The 26,160-nt window shown below is 41.1% G+C and overlaps 1 protein-coding gene across 1 annotated transcript; it reads right to left on the reverse strand.

The window, feature by feature from the left end:
* Window positions 1-305: 305 nt before the first annotated feature.
* Window positions 306-25,898, reverse strand: LOC115329447 (ferric-chelate reductase 1-like). Its single transcript, XM_040214341.3, has 4 exons — window positions 25,854-25,898; window positions 21,262-21,482; window positions 4,324-4,537; window positions 306-447 (listed from the first exon to the last, which is right to left on the reverse strand). Exons 2-4 carry the CDS (start codon window positions 21,473-21,475, stop codon window positions 315-317), a joined length of 561 nt encoding a protein of 186 aa, XP_040070275.1. The 5' UTR covers window positions 21,476-21,482; window positions 25,854-25,898; the 3' UTR covers window positions 306-314.
* Window positions 25,899-26,160: the final 262 nt, after the last annotated feature.

Genomic DNA, 26,160 nt, shown 5'->3' on the forward strand with positions numbered 1-26,160 from the left:
ATATCAATGTGCATATTTAGATAGCAATTTTTTATGTTGGATGCATTCTTTATTAAAAATAAAATAAGGACCGCATGTTCAATATGGTTGCTCTGATGACCACTACCTCTACACAACGTCGCTATTTATAGTAATATTTTTAAAAAAAGAAGACAAATAAATCCTCAGGAACACACGCATACATGCATAAATACATATTTTATTATATTTTTGATACAGATAGCGCGACTGCCAGACAAGGAACCAAAGCAATATTTCGCACTCAGCCAAACACATGCCACACGTAAATTAACACAGCTGCGGAGTTCCTTTCCTCATTTTGTGTATAAATAATTTTCCAAGGGGTGCGAATATTCGTCCTCTTCCTGCCAATTGATCAAGTTGAGTCTAGGAAGTGTGCCGGCCAGACCTAAATAGAAGTTGCTGAAATCCTTTACAACGGTGACCCTACAGACAAAGCAACAACAAGAATAACACACAGTTAGAACCATAAGTTTGCCTGGACGGTCTCACATAAAGTACAAGGTGATATATTACACCACGTTGTTCCTTTATTGAGCCATAGATATTAGTTACTGTAATCTCTGACAGCTCAAGAAACATGGGGGTATGGCGAGTTACAACATCCCAAAAACTTGGAGTACACTTAAGCTTCTCCTTTAAGAGTGGAACGCGACTGCTAAATATATAAACTCCTGCTCGTTCCCGAGACGTGCGAGCGTCTTCTACGTGGCCCAGTCAATAGCGTGTCTGGCTCGCAACCGAGGGTTCGGGGGTTCTAATCCCTCCTAAACACTTGAAATTTTTCTTTAAGGAAAATGAACTACATTATTATGTGAAACCATTTGAGACACGCGGTGACCTGTAATTCGCATGACATGTCACGTTTTAACCACTCATTCCACGCGTGACGTCACGTTCCCTTGAACGTTGTGGTTTGTTTGAAATTCCCGCGCGAGGTCTTCTGGCTGTGACATCATTACCCCATGGACCAATCAGGATTTTCTCCTCCTGCCAACACCAACACCTGTTTTCCTGTGACACGAGGTCCCGAACGCTCTCGCGTGGATCTTGCTCCGCGACGAACCAGATTGCGGCGTTGGTCGATAAGAACACCGAAAAACTCGGCAAGAAGCGTGAACGTTATAAGCCAATGCAATGTCTGGTTCCCCTCAAGGATGCAACGAGGTAGTGGATATATAAGTGTGTAGGATGTCGACATGAGGAAGTACCTGGGAAGATAAAAATAAACACTGCAATTTTCTTCTTTTGTTTTATAAATTTGAGGCTACCAGTGTTTGCAATAACAAGGCAAACAACAACGGCAATAAAAACATATCGAGACTTAACTATGATTGCGTATAAAAGGATGGCGTTTGTCGCCACTCCTATGCCTCTGCGCGCGCACACACACACACACATACGCACATGCACACACACACACGCACACACACACACACACATCTTTCAAAGTTAAATTATTACGTTCATTACTATAGGGAAATTAAAGTACAAATTCCAATAAAAATAAAATTAAAAATAGCTTCGAAGAATTGGAAAAAAGAAGATGTGTACTTGATTTAAATCAAACTGTCTAGTTTAGATAACATTTATATTTTGTTAATTACTTCGTCTCGAAGTAACACTTCTTTTGTTATTAAACTATTTTCAGAAATAGCGTATTCAGATATCAGTAAACCCGCAGACAAAACAAAATATGTATAAAATGTTTATCCACTGTAAAGCAAATTAAGTCGTAAGGTTCAGTTGAGTTGAGAACTCTTCAGTCTTGAGGTGATCCACGTTGTATTATTTGAATACCGGCTGCTCGATTATTTTATTTAGTGGACAATTTCACTTTGTTCTTGGCATGTGAACGCAAAAGTAGACAAAGGACACACAAAAACGCGTCAGACACGGACGCTGTCCGTGTTTGACGTGTTTTTGTGCTTTTGTGTGTCCCTTGTCTCCTTTTGCGTTCGCATACCAAGATGTTTAACCAACACGCTCTGCTAATTCTATCTATGTTAACTTCGTTCGCCGTAATGCAGCAAGAATGTGGGCTGAAGATTTGATATGTGTTTGCCTCATACGCACACTTTTTAGATTGTCTCCATCATATAAATCTTTCTTACCAAAAATATGTTGCTTGGAGTAAAATAAATGTTCAGGTAAAAATCAATCAGAAGTGGTAAAAATCAATCACAGAAGCGGTAAATAAAATATCGAAATGATTTTTACAGCGAAGCTGTATCCCTCTACCAGCCAAGGAAATTTTCGTGTCGTCGGCATTGTAAGCCAAAAACTCCCGGCGAACAATTGAAGGCAAAATAGCTTATCTCCTTTGATATCATGCATACAGCACACAGCTCAGTATCCATTTCAATAAAAAAAACCGCAAAGAAGCATCAACAAAACAAGCATCAAAACCACATGATGGATGATAAGGCGCGTACGTGAACAATAGGAACACCCTCCCACGCGTTCAGGTAAAGATTAGGTTTGCAGCTGCTTTGAAAGGGGTTGACGTCATTCGAAGCCCTCGTGTGAAGTGAAAACCGCATAATGGATGATAACGGCTCCTGCGAACAATGCGAAGCACGTTCCTTCTCCCCGCGTGTGTTTTCGTGTCGGCGTTCTCGCGGAAAAAAAGACTTCCGAAGATTGAAGCGAAAAGTACAAACAGCACGCATACAACATACAGCACGACATTCGATTCAATAAAGAATAAGTACAAAACAAGTATCCTAACCATATATTGAATGATAAGGAGCTCCTGAATACAATGCGAAGCACGTAGTGCTCACCGCATACGCTCCTGGTGAAGATTACTGTTGCCCAAGCTGCCGCGGCGGCGGCAGCTTGCGACGTAGGGAGTGACGTCACCAGCCTTTCATATATAAAAGAAGAACCCGCCAATACCCCGTTTCACCTTACGTCCGGACGCAGCGGATGCTACGAGCTATCTTAGCCAATCCCGTTTTGTGGACGTGGCCCGTGATACGCTTTCCGTGCGTCGCTGTGCCCCCTCTCTAAGGTCATGTGACACTCATGGCCTCCGATTGGCTCCGATGACTCGTAACGTCCTCTGCGCTAAACGTAAGATGAAACGGAGTATAGCAACTGATTTCATTGTTGCTGCAGCACCGCGATGAATAGGCACCGCATAGTTAGGACTCCCGAGGGGCAGCGTGAATACGAGGAGCGGCAAAAGGGAAAAGAGACGGCAATACGACCAGCGGCGGCGTGCTGCGACCGGCGGCGGCATTTCGTATAGTGCAGTAGGCAATCGTTGCAAGTGATACCACAGCTTCGCTGACCAACCGCCTTCACAGCCGTGGATTGGACCCCCATTTTTTTAAATATTTAATTGGAGTTATATTGTGCAAGCAGTAAAAGATAGTAAAATTGTGAATTACATTATGATATAGTTTTATTATTCGATCTCCACCGTGAAAAATAAAATGTTCTAGTTCGAACCATTTGACAAGATATGGCCACATACAATTAAGCACAGAGGTTGCCGATTCATTGATCTGTGCGAAACGCTAATTTACCAGTGCCTAAAATAGTTTTGCTAAATATTCCTCATTGTAAAGAGGCAGTACCAGCTAGCTACCCCTACAAAACCACAGGGTGTTTTAGCATACGCAAAAAAAAAAGAGGCAACCGGCAAAAAAAAAAAAAAAAAAAAAGGGCCTGGTGAGGCTAACTAAAAAAGTAGCAATAGAAAAAGTGGGCTATACGAAGCTTTCCTATTTTCGTGCTACCCACTTAATCTCACGCCCATAGGTACCCAACACAAGACACGTAATCTCCATTATGAATTCCAAGGAAGAGTAATATATTTAGAAATTCTTCAGGGTAGGTTAAGTTTCTACCAGCATTACGAGTTAGTCTCAAACAATTGCAAACTTACTTGCAGATATAACCCTAAGATCACATAGCAAATTCCAAAGCTGCGAAGGAGATGGAAATAATTGATATCGTAGTTTGGATAAATTAACTCTGAAGTGTTTTTCAAGTTTTTATAGGGTAAACGGTATGGCCTAAACCGAATGAAGGGCAAAGGACGACACACAGTTTCTACTTTCTCTCGTGTCCTCGCCCTTTGAAAACTCGGCTCCACCTTTTCTTCGTTCTCTCAAGAAAGTTAGATGGTTTGATTCTTTTATTCCTACGCCCCAACTCTCTAGATGGCCCTCGTTGCTTAAAATATATTTGGCTAGGTGGCGCGAGTCACCGCCCGATTTAAAGAGAGGAACCGCCTTGCATCCTCCCATCCATCCAGGTCTATTGAAGAAGGTAAGCGGAGCTCCTCACTTGAAATGCACTTTGCCCGCGCGATCGGCCGGAGCCACCCAGTTGACCAAGACGTGGCGCTTGTCGTCGTTGTCGGTGTGCGTGATTCCGGCGCAGTGCGTCATCTTTTTCGCGTCGGGTCCGGTGCTTCTGAAGGAGCCCAGGTCCTTTTCGTTCTCGTCAAAGGCCTTGATGAGGAATCCCTTGAAGGGCGACCCCACGCTCAACAGCGACACTGTAGATACACACATCATCATCATCATAATTTTTTGAGACCTGCAGAAGTAATACGTAATGGAGTTGGCATACTGAAAAAATATATAAATATTTCAAATAAATCAATGAGCACACCATTGCCATTATTCCAAGACACTGTAATCTAATTTTAGGGGCTAGAAAGAAAAAATAGCAGTCGCTACAAATACGGTCATGTCTCGTTAATATGGACCCCGCTAATAGAGAGTTTTAGTATATCGTGTTTTCAGGCCACGCTAATCGTAGCGGGAGCTCGCGCTGCCACTTCGACGCATGCTTTGAAGCGCGCGCTCGTAGCGGTAGCGGGCCTTTGAAAACAATCCACTAAAACTCCCTAATATAGAAACCCCGCCATATATGACACCACTTTCGGGGACAAATTAGGAAAATGCATGCAATTTTCTCTCGTTATTACGGACAACTCACATTATAGACAATGTTTTACGGGAACGAAGGTGTCCGTATTAACGGGACATCACTGTGTAGTAGTGTTATTTGTAGAAACAATTGTGTCAGGTGATGCATTCCACTCTTTTATTGCGAACTTGAAGTAAAGTGAGACCCGCACTCACAGAGCACTATAGGACTACCATAGGGTACACGAAGTGGCTTTCATTCAGGTGTCTTCACGGAAGGTGTGCTCGAGTTTGGATCGCCCAGTTCCAACCTGGCGAGCCATTCCTTCCTCAGTGTTTTTCTCTTTGGAATAATAATAAAACTCGCACCCCATTTACAGTGGTGGATGTTGTATTGGGATAAAGCGCTGGATATTCTATTTTTATTATCCAGCGCTTTAGTACCGGAGTAGGAAACAGGTAACCACCATTCCCCGCACCTCGACACTTTAGCAACATGAGCGCTTGCTTAGCTCGACAACATGTATAATTTCACCCAATAAAACAAGGTTTACAGTGTTAGCCAAACTTCGCACGAAACGAGCTGATTAGCCAAGGAATCTGCGCCGGCTGCTCGTTCTCTCCTACTGGCTCTTTCGATTCGGTACGAAAATATATGTTCCATATAGTGATAGCAGTCTCATGCAGCTGAAAAACGCCGCAACAAAAAACTAAACGAACAATTGTTTGGATATTGAATCTCTCTCGCCGAATAAAAACACATTAAAGAATAAAAAAATAAGGGTACGTGGAGGAGATTCTACGTCATAGTTCTCGATTCCCGCTTAAGATGACAGTGAAATGCGTGGGCTCCGGGTAAAAGGAGAAAAGACAGGCTTTTCACCTCCAGAGCGGGGTGTGATATAGAAAGTAGGCGATTCATTAGTCTAACAAGCACGTAGCTTTCACTTGTGGAGGTGGAAAGCCTGTCTTCATTCTCATTTCCTCCGGAGCCCACACATTTCACTGTCATCTTAAGCGTAAATAGAGAACTTTGAGTCACCATGTTCTCGCAGACTAAAGTCCTGCTGTATAAACAACTAACGACTAATTTTTTTATTTTTTTGAGAATTAGGACGTTAGTTTCTCTGCGCGTGCTCGCGCTGACTGGCGGCTGCTGGCTCGTGGAAAGATCGTGCACCACTTATTATATACACTAAAATGTTTGGTTCAGTATCCCTTTAAAGAGGTCAGGAAATGAAATGAAGTGGCCGTGAGCTCTGTACCTCTGAGAAGGGTGGAAAGTTGGGCTAGTTGCTAGTTATTCATTCTGATTTAAAAACGCCCAAAAAACGAGGATAGGATAAGAAAACTGGTACGACGGACAAGCGGTCACTCTGAGGTTTCAATAAGTATACCAGTTGCGAGTGAGCGCTTGTTTATCGTACATATTTTCTTGCTCTGTCCTCGTCTTTTTTTTTTTTTTTTTAAATCAGGATCTCTACCTCTCGCTTCAAAATCGGTCATCGAGAATCGCAGTGGATATCGCGCTCGTGACGTCAATGGCCCCCGCACGGCCATGGGTGTTGTAGGTGCTAGCGTTGTTCCGCTTGGTGGCGTCAACGTGTGACAATCTCGCCTAGTAGTAATATCCGAGGACAGTACGCCTATACATAGCTTGCCCATAACATCATTCGCGGCCATGCCAGTATTTTATGTGCCACGAGCGTTCGGTTCACCGCAGCTCGAGGGAACCAGTAAATGAACCTTCAGTAGCTAGCAATGGCGACACCTGTAAGCTATGTGTATTATAAGCAGACTTGTACGTAAAGCGTTACAAGTAATGAACCACTTGTAATTGATTACATTTTACTGTAATTTTTTAACGCTTAAATTACTTCCTTAAAGGAGTAACGATCCTTGTAATTGAATTACTTTTTTGCTGTAATCGATTACAAAATTACCCATTTCAGTTTTTTTCAATTCCTTTTTTTTAGGGGGAGGGGGGGGGGGGGGGGGTAGAGGAAGAGCTTACTCAAGGATTAGTAGGCCGCTTCACTATGCTTCGTTTCCTGGGTACTTTTTTCTTTTTTGGTGCTCCAGAGACAACGTCCGGATATGAAAAATGACCTCATCCAGCGTTTCTTGCGAGCAATGTATACGAACAGCGCTCTTCTTTTTTTCACGAGAGAGATTGGGTGTGTTGACGTCACTCACTCAGCTCTAAGCAAAAACGGTCAAGGCTTTCTTTTCTTTCTTTTTTTCGGAACAACTGAGCGGCAAGACCCCGAAAATCATGCTGCCGTAAAAAAAAAAAAAAGATTTTTGAATGAAAAGTAACGTGGGAAGTAATCGATTACTTTAGAGTAATTTTTCGATTGCTTTTTCGAGGTTGTAATTGTAATTACAATCGGTTACTTTTGTTCAGTAACGTATACAAGTCTGATTATAAGGCAGAACGGCTCGCTCCCTCTCCCCCCCCCCCCCCCCCCCTACCCCCAACTCCTCCGGCTCCCTTTTGGTCACACGAGCACTTCCCCAAAAAGAGAAATGGAACGCGTTTTAAATCGAAAGGCAGGTTGCGGTTTGGTGGTCTTGTGCTACTGCTACCTTACGTACAGAGGGACTGCTTTTGACTAGAATAGATTGCAAGTAGTTCGAGTTTAGTGTATTTCTCTGTACAAAAAATTCCCCCCCCCCCCCCCGCCCCCCTCCGCGGCTCTTGGAAGCTTCTTGGTTTTGTTTGCGGCTCTTAGGCCGGGTCAGCCTGGCCACTCCTGCTGTAAGGTATTCACTGGGTGCCATATTTGAGCGCATTGTTCAAAACGCGTCTCCGATTTTTTTTTTTTTTTTGTGTGTGGGGGGGGGGGAGGGGGGGGGGGGCGTATTGTTGGCCTGGCAGAGGTCTCCGCATCCTCAGATCAAACTCCTAACGTCTGCAAAGAACGGGGATCTTGATGGTGTGGAATGCACGTAATAGACTCGTTAGCGTTCTCCCCCAAGTCACATTCAGGGCTAACTAATTCCATAAGAGAGATATACTGCCGCGAACTGGCTCTGCTTCTTGGAGGCCGATGACATGGCGGCATTCCAACGGAGCTTCACAGATCGCCACCAGGCGCAATCTTGAAATGCGTTCGTTTGTTTTAAAATTAGTTTTCTTGAATTTTCTGCCGGCTGCCCAGAAACAATAGTATAGACTGGTGTTCCTCGGCCGTCGCCACAACATAGTACATATCTAAATTGAGAAATAAGAGCAAAAATTTCGTTTCTCTACCTTTTTAAGAATGCTATCGCATTAAAAAGGCTTTGTTTTAGGAACTTTGGAACATTTAACCTTCCTCATAGATATTTATATTACAATAAACATACCACCAGATACTGTGATGATTTCCCTACAGACTCATAGTTGTTTCAAGTTACTGTCAAAAACAATTGGTCCACTACAATAACCTGAATATGAAGCCGAACTGATCAATGGTCAGTGACAGAGTAAGAATTCAGTAGTAGCACAGCCTCCAGCAGTTGTTCCTTGCCATTCGCCGTGCTTTTGATACGCGTGTGACGAAGTGCTATCAAATCCTGAAAGCTGGAATTGGGGGCGGAGCATCTGCTGAAAACTTATTCCGTCACCAACAATAAATTGTAAGCTTGCAAAGAAATAAAAGAGCAGTATTCTTGTAAAAATTGTTTGCAATACTGTGTAAACCGGTATAAGTGGTGTGAGAAATAGCAACAGTTTGTGAACGACGGCGAAGTTGTAGACATAAATCATAGCAAGATTTTGATACACTCTATCATGCGGTAGCTCGTATCAACATTTTTTTTACAAATTAGTTATGCCAATTTTTTTAAAGGAAATTTTCTTTATTTCATACACAAAGTGACTATGTACTTAAAAATGGTTTGGACTCCAACCAACACGTTTGCTTGAATTCAAACGAACTCACTTTAGTAGCATTTCTCTCCCCCACGACTATCGTTCGCGCGTGTCACATGGCTTTTATTTTTAAGTTGAAACAAGACAAAAATAACTTGACGTGAGTTTATAGCATGACTTCTTTTTACTTGCAGTGATTTATGCTGATAAGGGGGCCTCCGCTGCCGCAGTTTTCGGTTAGAAGTAACAGCAACTAGTTGGGTGATTTTGTACTTGGGCCACACGGGCAACTCAAATGCCATTTACAACGAATGACATTTGAACGATCGGCCAATCAGCGCGCGACACTCCAAGCGTGGAGTGCTCCCCGCGCGACAGATCGCGAGCCGATCGTTGATCACACGAATGTCATTCGTTGTAAATGGCATTCGAGTTGCCCATGTGGCCCAAGTATTAGATACTATAAAACAAAACTTTGCATGTCAAATTTTTAAATTCAATCAATATTTTCAGATGTTATCGCCTAACTTATACAAGAAACGAATCTATAAATATTTATATTTAAAAAAAAAAGATATCGGGACACAAAACAATTGTTTATCGTGAAGATGTGGGCACTCGCATTTGATCGCACCGTCGGGGTTATCGCGTTTTGTAATAAATGGCCTAATAATACTTGTAGCAGAATTTCCGTAAACAAAAACTAATGTTATGGGTGGAACCAGCTGAACATTTAAGGAAGGAGACACAGAAAAGACAACCACTCGCTGGACTACCAAATCTTTTAACAGATCGTCCTCCTCTTCTACTAAATCTGATGTGTATCAATTTTTTTTTTCTTTTATCTATTCCTATTTTTGCTTAGCAGAGAGGGCGCCCTTCAAAAAGGGCTTTTCTTGCGGCTGTAGGGTTATTGAAGCGGAGCTCACGCAGTTTTCTTCTTCGTTGTCTATAGCCAAGGCCTCCAACATCTCCCTTGCAAGCTGGTTTTTATGGTGCCCTATGATGCTGGCTTGCTCAAGCTTTGGTTTGCACTTGCATGTTCGACAATGGGCAGCGAGGTGTCCTGGTCCCGCGAGATTTTTAACGTTGGCCGCATGTTCACGTGCACGGTCATTTATGCATCTCCCCGTCTGTCCAATATAGCATCGTCCACATGTTAACGGTATGCTGTAGACGACTCCTTTTGGGCACGGAACGTATTTTGTCCTGTGTCGGGTGTCACACCTGTCTTTCTTGTCCGTTTGTGTCCGATTAATCTTGCGGCATAGGGAATATGCCTTATTGGGGGCCGAGCACACAACTTGAACGTTTGGCCGGTTTGCTATTTTTTTTCAATTTGTGGGTGACCCCATGAATGTACGGGATAACTGCGAAGGCCTTCTTTGTTTTTCTTGCTTGTTCTTCACTTTGGGCATTGTTCCTCTTGACACTGCGGCATATTTTTTCACATATGGAGGCCAGTAAGGTTTTTGGATATCCGGCATTGTGAAGTCGTGAAATCTGTGCATCAAAGCTTTGTTGGACTTGATGGGGGCAGGTCTTCTTTAGGCTTGCGGAGAGGGCTGCGATGGCCACTCCTTGCTTAACATTTTTGAGTGTTCCGAATCATAAGGAAGAAACCCTTTTCCCGATCGTGTCTGTTGGCAATACCAAGCATGTCTGTTGGCAATATCGGGCATGTCTGTTGGCAATATCAGGCATGTCTGTTGGCAATATCGGGCATGTCTCTTGGCAATACCAAGCACATTTTATTACGCCGAACCGTTTCCCATAAACTGGTAACCTCCACATGAGATCGCGGTTCTGTTCCGGTTCGAGTTAAATACCGAATGCTTGATTTCGGTTACAATTTTGTTACGGTTTATTTAAAAATAACGGTTTTGCTCTAGGCCGGCTTGCTAGAACCGCGTCTCAGCTGAGACTGGGTTAAAGAAAGTACTGTAAAGGGTGGGGCGCGAGAACGCTCTATCTCCACTGCACTCGTCACATGTTCAGTGTTTGACGAAGGGCAAAGGCACTCGTCACATGCTCAGTGTTTGATAAAGGACATATTTCCCCTATGATAAACTTGTCTTTATGACGCAATACTAGCATCCCCGTTATGCCGGTTTGTTGTATGCAATATAGTTGATATCAGCGTTACGTTGAAAAGCGTAGACACCTCTTTTTGATTTGCTGTTCTTTTTCAGGGGAATATAAGAAAATTAATGAGCGCAATGATGGTGACACCGATTCTTTATTTCACCTTCATAATGAAGCGCCACGATATGAAAAGTGCTATGAACGCTTCGATGAAGGAGACGGCACCGAAAGGCTTCAGCGTTTCTTTTATAATTCGACATCACAAAAGTGCGATAAATTTAAATATAAAGGAGCCAAGGGAACAAGAAACAACATTGACAAGTTATCGACTTGTAAATACGATTGCGAACGTAAGTTCAAACGCAATGTACAACTGGTTGCGAAATAATACAACTGAAGTACTTATACTATATCTAAACATCGTGTACCATAACGTACCTAGGTTATATAATTCTAATGGTCCATGTGCACAAAACCAAACAAATTGATAGTAACTAACTCACCTATCTCGCACTAAAATCACTTAGTTGTTTCCACATTTTTGTTTGCTTTCTTAAGCAGTTCTAATTTCAAAGTTCGAGTGCTTACCTCTTGGCTCCTCAAATGCTCACTTCGTAATTGTTTGCATCCCAAAAACGAGGAACATAAATTAAGCATGGCTTTCTTATTACAATTATTCTTTTCCTCCAAAATTCATTAATGGTAAAACCTACAAGTGTGATTGAAGTCCAACAAATCAAGAAATATTTATTTAGTTGTAAGAACTGTTAGGGATTGACCATATTGAGTTTATTACGCATTGACGTGTTTGGCTCTCATTTGCAGTTGTAAACAATTCTTTCAAATTGAGAACTTGTTCTGTGTATCACAATAACACTTACTGTTCTTCCATGTCCCAACGCTTTGATTTATTTTTTTCGAGTTTTATTTTGTTTTTAACGAAACGGAAATATGCGTGCATGATAAACATTCGCGTATTCGATCTACGCACGTTCCATGGCTTTCCTTTTCGGTCAGAGCGTGGATTAAACTGCAGATGAAACACGTTTTTATTAAAATCAGCACAAGATTGAAGGCACAAATGAGATACAAAAAGCACGACTTATTTCTCAGCTTGGAGCAGACATGCGAAAAATAAAAGTAACAGACATTTACTGTGCAAGGTTTTGCACATTTATTAATATCGTCTTAGATTTAACGTAGTTTATGGAACTTTTTTCATATAGTGAAAAAGAAGATGTACAAAATCTTGATTTCGTCTCATTTGGCAACACATTCCAAATGATTTCTAGATAAGTATACTGATGAGTAAATTTCAGGGGGTTGTTATTGCTGCTGTTTTGGTTTAGCTTCCAATAAATGTTGTTGCGATTTTGATGTTTGTTTTTGTTCTGGAATGCATAGTTGACAAGTGGATTACTTAAGTTAAGCAGAGCTATTCGTTGGACATTGAAAAAAAAAGAATGCGAATAAATGAAAACACCAGCTCATCTCTTTTTAATATAGTCTAATCATTCGTAAAAAGTATCAATATAGAAAATAAAAACAAAAATGCGTGGCATTTTTGTAATGATTTTTGTGTTCAAAACGGTTGCTGCTTGAGAAAACAAAATGACGCATTCGGGCCTCTAGATTTCCCCACGCATGCGCATTTATGCCCCTTATTGACAAAGCAAGAGCACTCGGAATTTGTTTCACCGTTTTGTCTCGAACCTGAAACGAACGCTTATGGACACTACGACGCCATGGCCAATGGGTGTCGCCGACATAACGCTGAAGTGAACAAATCACCAGTAGATGTATCGTTGTAACAAGTTTTGGTTCGAACGCTGTGTGCGCTGTGTGTTTAAAATGGCGTTTGAAATCCCAAGGCGAAGCCCCATTTACGTGAGATTTCTAAAGGCGGTTTTCAATAACGACAAACGTGTCACGCCGGGAGTTGCGAATGAAGCTGCTCTCAAAAGGTGGCACAATATGTCGAGAAAAATACGTTACGACAGCGGTGGTCGATCAGCTAATTCAGCCATATAATTTTTTTGTTTTAAAGAAATCGTTTAGAGTGATGCTAATATCGAAGCTAAACGAAATAAAGTCTAAAGCGATGGTGCAATCCTAACAGAAACACTCCGCCCAGTTATCTATTCTGGTTTCAATCTCGAAATGAAGCCTGTTGACGAAATAATATTTCAAAGACATAATTTTCGCAAATGTTGCGACTTAAAAGAACAAATAAAACATTGCGAAACATTTATCGCATAAATACATCAGGTACAACAAGGCAATTTATTTTCTGTAAATACTTTACTTTTTTCCGCTAATTTGTTTCGGCGAAGGGACAGAGATACATGCGTGGTGCCCGACAAAGTTTCCGGGACTTTACAAACAGCATAGCAGATTAAACATTTATTGAAGAATGCGTGATTTATTTTAGAAAGCATAAAGTAAAGCAAAAACTAACGTTAGAAAATATCAACCACGCTATCAATACTGTGATAACGCAAAGAATGTCAATACTAAATATGTATTCGGCTGGAGAAACATTTGCCAGCACAGCAAATTTTCCACACTTTCGAAGAATCGTCCACAAAAGTAAAAGCGGTCTTTTTGCGATGTGAACACATGTTATAACAGGTTATCTTACGGTAAAAAATAAAATAAAGACGATCAATAAATAAGTTCTAATCGCACCCTGTCTTAAAAAAAAGAAGACAACGATATGAAATGCAATTTCTGGTCTGACCATTCACCAAAAGCTCGAAACAAAAAGTTTAGGCATTTCTTACTGTACACATATGTGGCATATGCTTATAACTTAACTTTATTTATTTACTTGGAAACAAAATTGTATCATTCCAGCTTTAGAGTAAACTTTTTTTTAAATAATGTGATATGAGAAAAGTTTTAAACTTATGAACGGAGAAAGTGGCATAGGGGAAAACGTAAAGCAGTAGCAAGGAAGTATGCACCAAAATGCTGGGAACAAAGAGAACCCAGACTAAAGGAACAATCATACACCACCGCACCGGTACGCTTACGCACACGCGAACAAACGCTGTGAAACACACGCTCCCACGCAGTTGTTCACAACACACCAACAAAATAATTGAACACGCCCCAGGAATTCCATACCATATGTTTGCACAACACTGTTCAGACGCGCGGAAGATGCCATATCAGAGCTCGCAGCTTTCGATTAAACCCAGGCGATGCAATACGAGCCGGGAACGCTCGATAGCAAACACACAAAGAGAATGAGCGTCGGGAGAATGCTAGCAGTCGAGCTGCACTTGCCAAGTGTCTCATAAACAGCGACACACGAGACGCCCATTGAGGCTGGTAACGTTCGGCTGTCTAAACAAAAACAGAGCACAATTACAAAACAAAAAAAAGAAAAAGGAAGTGTCAGTTTTTCTTTTCACTTTTCTCTTGCGCGCCTTTTCCTGGTGCATGCACGGAAGTGTTTTTTTTTATAGCTATATATATACTTTACATTATAGCTATATACTCTATATATGTATATACTCCAGAACGTACAAACCTGTCCTCTGTACTCCTTCTCGTGAATGGGAGGAGCCAAGGAGTTAAGCAGGCAGCGCGGAGGAGGTGACGAAACTACTCGTGCTCTGAGCTCACTGTGACGTTAGCTCCATATAGGAACCACATTTGAGTGAGCGCTAGACAAGACATCGATTTCGCGCCAAATAAATCTTACGTTGTTTTTGCTTTCGTTCGTATTCAGCGCAAGAAGTTCGAAGGGGTTTCCCTCAGACAAACTAAAGGGAAAAGGGGGAGGGGTATAACCCTTCCCCTTGGATGTGGGTAGGGAAATCACCGCTGTAATCTATTGTATGGATAGACGAAGTATTGCAGGCGTAAGATGACTGGTTGAATGCAGCCAGATGGAAAAGAGGGTAAGAGGTCATCTGGCCATCAGAAGGGTTTCCATAACTTTGACTACGGAAAGCGTGGCATGAATTATCCATATTTGATTCTTCGCTTATAACCATTTTCTGCAAAAAACTGACAACTTTACTGAATACAAAGACAGCCCTCCTGGAACGATAACAAGTAACACCCTGACGGCACTATTAGTGATTTTATGAATGTGTCCTGGGAAATCCAAACTTACCTTCTTATTATTATTTCAGGGGAAAAAGAGTGCAAAGAGTTACAAGAGGCAGGAAATGGTACCGAATTTCTAGTTCGATACTACTTTGATTATGTAGAAAATACATTTAAAAAGTTTTTTTTATGGAGCTATTGGAGGAAATGGAAATAATTTCTTCACACGCACCGATTATGACTTTTACTGTGCACGTAAGTTTCACCTATACCACTTCCGGAATTTATCTTTGAAAAAAAAAAAAAAAGCAAGACGCATGTATTATTCAAAAGGAAAGCATATTTTCTCATTTGTATATTTTATAACCAATTGGTTATAAGGCAAACTATGCTATTTTTTATATTAAAGGGTTGGACTGTCGCCTTTCTTATTCCACAGATTTTCTTTTCCAGATAACAATGGTTCATCATACACCAAATAAAAAAAAAAACAGAGACAATTTAAAAGATCAGCTTGCAAAATAAAAATTAATATGATATAAAGCAGACAAGTTTTACTATGATGATATAAATCAAACACTTCCCGCACTAATCATTCCGAAAATATTTCATTTTATTTTCTGCTTGTATATTGTCTGATGCTTTATATGTGTATTTGTTTGGTGTTTAAATTTATAATCAACAAGCAAGAAAGGTTTCTATAAAACGGAGCACGCGCAACAAGAGGTGCTCTTGGGAGAAAATCCGTGTTGAGCCTGCTTTCGACCTTCCGCTTTCTTTGTCAACTACGTTACTCCCGATTGCAACAAAACCAGAACGCAAAAGAAACGAAAACTATAAAAGTACGTCTTACTGCAATGAAGCAGGAACTCGAAAGAAAAATCAATTAAAGTTTTACAACTAGCTAAAATATTCAAGTTGTTTTTTTCTAGTAGAGGATTATAGCACTAAAACGTTTTTAATTAAGCTTTACATTCACAGTAATTATATTATCCGCATCGTTATCAGTGATTGAACAAATTGATAGTTTCATTTGCCAAGTTGAAAAATAAATCTGGCGGTAAAGAAGCAATATTTTATAGCTGAACTAATTTAAATGAAGTTTATGTAATTTAAATTCAATAAATCTTATGTAAATCCTAATTAATTTTTATATTATGATTTGGTTACTCTTTAAAATATACTGGGCATTAAAAAGAAAAATACATAAAAAATATCAGAGATAACTATATCGCTGGAACGCATTAGCTGTCCCTCTATTTTTACTAAATTTATTTTATAAACATATATTTAGTTTCGCGGATAAATTTGATTGAATCGGGGGATCCTCGGATGCGGAATTTCAAGGGAAAGTCGCCATGTTTGAAGGGCCGATGATGTATCACTCCCAGTATCCCCATTCGTCATGCGAACGTCAGCGTCCCCTAGTGGCGTGGCGGCGCAACTCTGTCGTCTCTTGCGTGCACTCGCAGACTTAGTTCTATCAGCGCTAACTGGACTGCTTATGGCTTTCGACTTCCGTGTTTTCATTCCGCGCTTTGAACCGATGAAGTTATGTACGGTGTCTCACGTCGACGGAATCTCATTTCAGCAGACTCGGAACAAGCAACAAGCTAGGAGGCAAGGAAATGAAAGTAACCGCGTAGCCTGTAGCGTGCGAGCGCGCAAAGCATGGACAAGCTCTGAATGAAACAGCATTAAACTCTATTATTACAGTGACGTGGTTCATAAACTCCACGATGTCACTCATCTGGGCAGGCTATGGGCATGTTAGGTCAGAGTTCCATCATGGTTGCTTGATTACCCGATGGAAATGATCGACGTTAAAACATTCATTCTTGTTATTTACTGTAGCTCTGAAAAATTGCCAAACTTCGCGTTCAAACTAAGTAACCTATGATAATTTTATACCAAGAGTAATATTGTTTAATTATCACGTCTTGATCCCTTTAAGTCTACCTCGTCGTACCGAAAAACAACTAAACATTTAGCAAGTTTAGGAAGGCTGAAGCTTTGAAACGACTCATTAAATGTTCAAAGAAAAACCAATATAAACGATATATTTAATAGATGAGACGACTACAACCTTAGTTCCTTAGATAAACTAAAAACGACACGACTAAAATCAAAACTAAATATAAACGTGATGATATTAAATGTTTTGTGTACGAGTTTTAATTCGAATCAGAGCTCAGAGACAGAAAGTTTAAATGTCATGTTAAGCTTTGAAGTCACATACAGCAATGCACTTGAAGAATAAAAACGGGTTGGACTAATGTTACATTATAGAAAGCACATAGGTACAAGCTACTACTGTTGAATACCAAGCAGGCGTACACCTAAACAAAGTTGGAGTTAATCAGAGAAAGAGGGCGATAGGCACCTGCTAGATCAGAGAGCGGAAAAGCAGAAGGGACACATGTTGAGCTTTGCTCTTGTTTGAATTCAAGGAACGTATAGGAGCAGGATAAGCAGAACTCTTGATTTCTTCAAAGCGCCACGCCTCTCTCGTTGAGCCTGTTTCGCTCAGGCGATCCAGCGTCAAGCTTCACTGCTTTGCACCGGCGTGTTGGTCGAAACAGCTGACACGGAGGAGCATTTTTTTTTTGCTTCACGACTTTAGACGCTTGCTTGGGTTGGCGAATGTTTTGGTACTTTCCCTACATTTTTAAATATTATAAAAGTTAAGGCATTAGCGTCTATTTGAACATGGGCGCATTTTCGGTATTTTAAAGTATTTTACTTTATATGCATTCTGGAGAGGCAGAAACTCTAGCAGATGTTATCTGTAAACATTTAAGAAGAAAACAGCAAAAAGAGGGCAAACAACTGAAGAAAGCGTCGCTACAAATGATAATTACATAATAATTAAGGCATGACACCTAAAGATAAATCTCTCAACGCAAAATATTTTTTATTATAATGTGCCTATCGGATAGATATACATATTTCATCTAGGCCAAACGAAACTAGCGTCACACATGCCTAATTTAGGATGTATATAATATAAAACGCTAAGCTTAGTGCGGGAAATCGACGTCACGTGACTTGATGTCACGTGACCTATACAAGCAGCCAGTTTCCCCGCTAAATTTAGCGCACAAATATGCGCCACTATAATGCATTTCATCCATTATAGGACTTTGAAGCTAAAGGTCACTGTTAGTTTATTCCCGAAGTAAATATTCTTCGTGTTGACACTACTTTCGGATCCCCCGCAGACGTCGATAGAAACGTATAATACGCCTAATACGATGTGTTTTCTTTTTATTGTTCTACAGACAAAGACCTAAGCTCAACCGAGTTTTTCCGTAAACACTGTAGGGAACAGCCGATTGAAGGTGACGAGTGTACCTCCGGAAAGTTTAACATCCACAGCCTTTGGAGTTATAATAACCGAAGTGGCAAATGCGAGCTTCTCGAGTATACTTGTTGCGGCGGCAACGATACCAAATATGATACTATAATATGATACTATACAAGAATGTCAACAAATGTGCGGCGATTACGCCTATGAGTGAGTGAGGCCTCGATGGTCCTGATGTGGATGACTAAAGATGCCGTTTTCTTGAAAAAGTAATTACTGCTTTATGTCAATAAACTTTCTCATTCATCTTTGCTTTCTTTATGCTCCATTGAATTAATTAATGATATAAATTTGTACCGGTGGAACAGGTGGGATGTTGGTATTATGGTGCAAACCACAAGAAAAAAAAAAACAAAAAAAAAACGCGACGTCGCTGTTATGTGTGTCTTGTTCAGGGGCTCGAAAAACATCCTTAGCTTCCGAGCAACCTCGTCTGAATATATTTTTTTACTTCAAATATCCGCTTTGACTTCTTATGGAGAACAACAATTAATTTTACCTGTTCCCGTAAAAAAAAAGTCATTGTATGTGGCTATATAGATGTTTTATCAGGAAACCGGAAGCATTCAACGCAGCCATTGTAAAAGCAGAGGGCTGAGTAAGGCCGTAATATATGTAGTTTGTATCGTCTTACTTCTAACGTTGAAATATGCCCGATTCATTTGATTTCAAGTTAACCGTGTTTAACGAACGAAAAGTTAGGGCGCAAACAAGCTGGTGAAGGTTTAACATTTTAGACAAACCCCCGAGACTGGGGGGAAAGAAGGACAGGACAACAGGGTCTCGGGGTTTCGTCTAAAATGTTAACCGTGTTTTTTTTTTGTTTTTTTTTTCACTTTTAGCCCTAAAACAGGTTTATCTTTTTCAGTGACATAGATCACTTACCGTCAATGAATACGCACACATAATGGTATCGCGTCTGTGGAAAACATACAGGATTATTTTATTTGCGGTTTTAAAATATTATGCACGAGAATAGCCTGGTCGTGCTTTATTTATTTAAATGCATACAAGGCGAGACAAAAACTCACAGTGTGGATCCTATGAGCCCCCAGTTCACTGTCCCTCTCCCAATGCTGAAGATGACATTCTCTTTAACACATGGATGTGAATAAACTAGCCTAAGAGAACTCAGTGTGTTGATATTTTATTTAATGGACTATATACCATAAAGAAAGTTCGAGGTTCTTAATAATAAAAAAAAAGCAAGTAAAACTATTTTCGATTTGGATTCAGCCGAGAAACCACGCTATTCAACTTCTTGATAAAAACTATCCGGGACACTTCACATAACGTTAGAGAGACCACCGGTTTGGTGGTTCCTAAGGACAGCCTACTCTAGTCTCTTTTTAACTTCTAACAAATACACAAAAGTTTATTGTTAACGTCTGTTAAGGAGCTCTTGTCCATGCTGCTATAGCTTTTTATCACTGGAAATTGAGAAGCTAATCGATGTACGTAATTATTTTCATCACTTTTTCAATTTTGAGTTTGCACGGTACCATTTGAGCCTCTTACCTGAACGAGACATGTTCCATTTCTTTTTAAAATACTGAGCGCCATATTTCTCAGACTTTTCGTCAATATTTTTTTTTAATTATTAGACTTTCGGGGTTATTTTTTTATCGCTTTGATTTGTGCTTTTTATTTATCGTATTTTTAAGTGTGAAGAACTGGGACAATGATATAAAAATTATATTACGAAAAATGCAGAATTTTTGAGAGCTAGGATTTCGCTAGCTAGCGGGCTGGGCAGAATACAAAACCCGAGTTGTGTTGACACTGGGTTGTCCACCATGACAACGTTCGTTCTTACACCGCGCTAAATGTTCAGCAGTTTTTTTGACAAAAAAGCGGCCTGACATCCGCATCTTACCCTACTTAGTCACCCGATCTAGTCCGGTGTGATTTTTTTTTTTTTTTTTTTTGGTTTTGATTAGCGGAATAAAAAAACGTTATCAAAGAGAAAATTTTAGCCGATGTGGAAGAGGTGAAACAAAAAGCAGCAGAAGCGCCGAAAGGCATAAAAATCTTCGAGTTTAAAGGCTATTTTGAGCATTGCAAGAAACAGTCTTCATAAGGGGATTGCATTAGGCCGAAAGTACTTTGAAACTTTGAAGGTGACTGAAATCTGAACATGCAAAAATATATACACGATTTTGTAAAATTACATTCTAATTTGTTTTAAATCCCCCCCCCCCCCCCCCCCCCCCCCCCCCCCCCCCCCCCCGGATCTCGCACAGATCATGTCAACACCCGTTCCACGCACTGCACCTTTCTCGTTCCTGCCCGTTCGGATTTATGCGGTACGTCGTACCCTCGTGCGGTCATGTAATCAATACTGTGTGATGCCCGTCGGAACTCCAAGATTAGCAGTTGTGCTCCAATGGCTCAATTGCTCCTCAACAGCGTTGAATCAGCGTCGCCATATTCCACACTCCTAGAAATGTGAAGCGTCAACTTTCCAGCACATCACACGGACAGGGAGCTAAACGAATATCGAAACTGCTTCATTTTTGTTTCTCTAATTATATTGTCAGCCTCTTTATTCCACCCGCCCCGCCCCCTCTCCCCTAGGTAGATTGCAACGATTGACACTCTCGAATGCTTTGCTGGAGAGCAAACAAGCAGACGCTCTATATTTTTTTAAAGTGCAAGGACAAACTAAACTCGCGCCGTGTAAACATCCCTACAAAAAAAAAAAAAAAAAAAAAAACTTGTTAAAAAAAAGTTTGGGTCAAAAAGGAACACCGCTTTTCTTTTCTTGTGTTTAACGATCATAAACTCGCTCAACTTACCACACCACTGTGTAAACATTCCCAAAGTACAGTTTACATTTATTCTGGAAGAAAAACAAACCCACAGGCATACATACTTGCTTTTGCCTGTCGTTACCGATATAAAGGCATAGAACAATGAAAGAGAGTGAATCGTGTACTCGCTCGGGGCGAATTTGACACCGACTCAACTTTTACCTAAGAAAACATCGCTTGCATTGTAGTAGTCCTTTGCCTGGACGAGACGGTATCCCTCGGCGTAGCCTTCCTCGGCGCTTTTGCCTTCGCAGCCGTGTTCAGGCAACATGTCCTTGCACGACTCTTCGTCTGCTCCGTCGGGGTGACCCTCGCAGACCCCGAGAAGCAGCAGAAGCAGCAGCAGGGCTGATAATGTCACCGTTGGGGATGCCATTTTGCTTCTGAAAATCGTTTTATGAGAAAGAGATCGAACCACGTGGAGGTAAAATTACGAGAAAGCGGAACACCGTAATCGGGTAGAGCGAGAAGCGGTGATGGTTGGTTGGTGTTGTCACAATATGTCTGAACAACCACGGTGGCTATAATGACAAGCAGAATATGTCACTATAGTCATTATATTGACATAGTGACTATGTCATTATCGTCACCGTGTCCGTTGTGACGCATATTCTGAAAATGGCAACCAATGGAAGTATCACTGCTTTTCGCTAGGAAGCCATACAGACAAGCAAGGAAGAAATGATCATATGCATGTCAGTTACGAATGCTCAGCAGTGTTTTTTTTTTGCTTGAATGTAACTAAAACTTTAAAAAAGTCTTTTTTTGAAAATGTCGATGTTTGGGAAGAAGCAGAATAACTTGAGTTTACTCAGACGAACGAAAAACTGTCTACGTAATGTTGGCAAGTAGTTTTAAAAGCCAATAACTTCATTTTGCTTCACTATATGCGTAAAAAGATATATTTTCAGCAGTGAGGCCATGACTGCTTTGGCACATTAAACCCTCAAAAGAATTTGCGTGAGCAAACGCTAAAAAGTGCTGTCAAAAAAAAAAAAAAAATAGAAAAAAAGACACTATTCGTTGCAGCAACAAAACGTTCTGACGACCTGAGAAATATTTATCCTTACTTCTTTTTTACTAGCACGTTAACTTATTAAAAGATGCCTGCACCCCAAAAAACGTCGCTGAAGAGGTGTTCAATAGCAAACATTGTTTAGTCAAAATTTGGTTCTTGTCTGGCAAGTTATGGCTTGAAAACCCCTAAATACCTAAGGTATAAACAAACTTGATATTCTTTGGCCGGAGTCTGCAAGAATTGAGGTCCTAAATTTCCAAACAAGTACCAGAGTTAGGATTCACAGCCTGGTAGTTCAGTTGTCACCTGGGCCGGCTTGCTAGAATCAGCGTCTTAGTTTACAACTGTGTAAAACTAAGCCTCACGTGCCTCTACGCTAAAGTGCTAGCCTGCGGCAGTGCTTTCTTTCCTACGGTCTCAGCTAAGACGCTATTTATAGCAAGCACCACTGGCTTTTTTTGGGGCGTATGTTTCCGAGAAATTGTCAGAAATAGGCTTCACATCTGGCTTTTTGGTTTTTACCTGACAGCCTTGAGCCTAAATTGTGAAACAAGTGCCAGAAAGAGACTTCACCGCTGGTTCTTCGGTTGATAAGTTGCCCCTCTGGCTTCCCTCTTGCACTTGGGCAAATATGTGGTAAAAAAAAGCAATAGCAAAGCCTAAGAAACACGCTTTGGCACTGACTAACGCCGTGACGCGAAACCTTATTAGTTCCAATTTAAGCGCCTATAGCTGGGATCTCAAACTCATTTGAGTAGACTGAAGGGATCTCACGCTCTTGCTTGTGACATCTCTGGGTTTGATTCGTTTTGAGGACTACTTTCGGCTCTTACCTGATGTGATAACAAGAATTAAAATGACACCGCTTCGCCACCATATTGCAATTATTTTTATTGAACAAAAGAGTACGTTCATAAAGTTCATATCATTGTCACGAAGGAATAGAGATTCAGCAATCAAACTCGAGTAGGAGTTGAGACTTTCTCTACGTGTTCGCCATCAAAAGTTACCCACTTTTTCGAGCGATGGGCCACATGCCGGAGGCCATTGTTATAGAACTCCACGTTTTGAGTGTTCAGAAATCGCTCCACTTCAGCTAGCACTTGGTCGTCGTCTTTGAAATGCTTTCCTCTTATTTGACCACGCTGGAAGCGTCTGCGCCATTCAACCACAGTGTCATAAACTGGGGCATTGTCCCCTAACAACGCTCCCAGATTGGAATGAAAATCCTTGGCATTGCTTCCCTTCAAGTGGAAAAAAAACGGATCACTGTATGTGCTTGGCACCGACGGGTGGTGCCATTTTTGTTTCGACTCCCCAGCGGCGTTCCGCGCTATACTATAGCATGCAATGTTTAAGTGTGCGGAAACTAGAGGGACGCGCGGTCATGTTGAGGCCTGTTTTGTTCCGTTTTTTTTTTCTTCAATTTTTTGTGCCGCTAATACGAACTTTATGAACACCCCTCGCAGTTCTTGTTACCCAATTCACTCGGAAATTATTCAAACGTATTATTCATATACGACAGATATTGTAAACGACTTATTTTTCGTGGGCTCAATATATTCGCGAATTAGGTCAAAGCTAAAGTTTTGGAATAATTCGCGGTTTCTACTTTTCGCGACGCGGTGGGATCTCAATATAGATTCCAATGTGCTCATATTTTACCGGAATTGTTCGCGGGACTTATTTTTTCGCGAATGGTAGGCGATTCGCTAAATTCTCGCACATTACGTCCTTGCAAAAATTAAGTCGGATACAGTATTGTTTTTCTGACTATTTAATGGAGGCAGTTTGATAAAATACATTAATTATGGTGATGTTCTTGAAGGCGAGAATTCCAAGCTCATGGCTTTATACATAATGACAAATACACAGCGCAAAAGGACGAAAAGGGAAGAGACACACCGGATAGAACAGAGCGCTGACTCGCAACTAGATATTTTAATAGAATCTATCTATTCTATCTGTTCTATCCGGTGTGTCTGTTCCCTTTTCGTCCTTCTGCGCTGTGTATTTGTCATTATGTATAACCAAAACCAACTAGCCCAACTTTCTACTTTATTACAGTTCATGGCTTTATCTTCGGCAGTCGCTCCTGCTGCTCGAGAGTTCATGCAGCTGAGGTGAAAAAAGGTGGGAAGCAAAAATTCAAATGAAACAATGTGATTATGTTATGAGAGAAGAGCTACTTATGGAGCAGAAATGAATCGGTGGGAACAGACATAGCCTCTTCTACACTCGCAAAGCCTGGCAGTTCGACAACGGAGCCATAGAGTGCCCGGTCGCAGAATCTGAGCTCGAGGATCTGGTAGCACACAGCATTTCTCGGGGAGCCTGTACTCAGCGCACAGCTTTTGCAACGGCGAGGACCCGAAACATGGTTTTCAAACCCGACGAGAAAAGAAACGGTAGCCGGAGGAACGCAAGGAGCACGAGCGGACACACCATCGCTCGGGACAAGTGTGTTTCGGCGTCTCGCCGCAGCGCGGCGCCCGTTACATGCTTCTCCTCTCATCCGTTGTCTGCCGCTCTACCTTTTCCCTTTCGGAGGCCGCGTCTCGGGGCGATCTGCCTGGAGGCTATACATGAGATTATTATGGCGCGCGCCATTTCTAGCGCTCGAGACCTAGGAACAAATTTGTTTGGCTCGCAGCCGGTTTCTTGCGGGGAGAAAGAGAGAGGAAAGGGGGAAGGAGAGTCTTAGGTGAACACGCTTCAGTAAACCACGTGCTGCTTCCAGATTTGCTTAGGCACTTAAAAAAATAATGATGTCGACGGGACGACCCAGGAGCTTGTGTCCAGAAAACGAGTTTCTACAAAACTCCAGTGTCGACGAAACGTGCGCTCACAAAGAAGTTTTTCACGAAACGTATTTCAAGGAAACAATACCTTGTCTAGGAGGAAAGTTTGCGCGTTTACGTTTCTGAGGTGCACACAGAGAGCAATCACGATGTTTATTTGTAGGCTGGACGACTGCGTATAATGCAGCAGGTAACTGGACCCTAAACACCGCTTTGGTGCGACTAAGATTAAGCATTAAGCATACCGTGTTGCTAAGACTGGATGAAGCTTCAACGTAACATACGTCACTAAATAGGTGTGTTTGTGGTTGTTGTACACTTGCCAAGTATACGCGTGACAGCTTTAATAGAATGGCGTTAGGTCATCCTCAGCCCTTATGTGCAAGCTCGGGACGTCTGTGGGGTAGCAATAATTGAAATGAAACAAGCGGATGCATACAAGCCATTACACCAATCGGCTTAAAATAAATTAATCAAGTTGGTTAATCTTTTTTTAAATATTTTTATTTGCAGCCTCTGTATCAAAAGCGCCACCTTAAAATGTATATATTATTATCCAGGTCCTAATAACTAAACCATTCTAGTGAAATGTGACAATAGTGGTTTATGAACGAAGTGTTTAGATGTTATTTGTTCTCTCGTGCAATTCAAAACTAGAATAAGCTAACAAACGAGATCATCAGGATAACTTGTCTTAATCATCTTGTAATGAATGTGTGCATATAAGCTATCCAGGTAATATTAAGTTGGTGTGATAGCGCATTTATATTCAGGCGACTTTTTAAACACTTCTTCCATGGTTCCTTTAAAAAAAGATAGGAGTATTCGCAAATAAATAAATAAGCTATGAACAGAATCGTACATAACGACAGTAAGACACTAGATATAATACTATATAAGAACAAGTACGCATTATCTCTCTCAAAAGATCTCACCTCGCAGAGCTGTAAAACCAACGTCGTACGGAAGTTTGCAGCAGGCAGTATGGCACTGTTGCGTTCATATTCTCCACGGTGTGGGGGCAACGATAAGAGCGCGATTCTTATCTCATAACGCCTCATGGAGGGCGTATTATCTGATGCTATACTGTCGTCACGCTCCTTTTCAGTAGCACATCTTCTGTGTAACGGAATAAAGCGCTTGATTGATCAAATTCAGAATGTGGTCTTCCCAATCCCAAGCATTTGTTTTTGTTGTTTTGTTAAGGGTATGAGTGCCTTGAAGCGTGTCTCGCACGTAGAA

The sequence above is a fragment of the Ixodes scapularis genome, unplaced genomic scaffold, assembly GCF_016920785.2.
Source record: "Ixodes scapularis isolate PalLabHiFi unplaced genomic scaffold, ASM1692078v2 PGA_scaffold10__122_contigs__length_95168666, whole genome shotgun sequence".
In the NCBI taxonomy this organism is placed as follows: Eukaryota; Metazoa; Arthropoda; class Arachnida; order Ixodida; family Ixodidae; genus Ixodes; species Ixodes scapularis.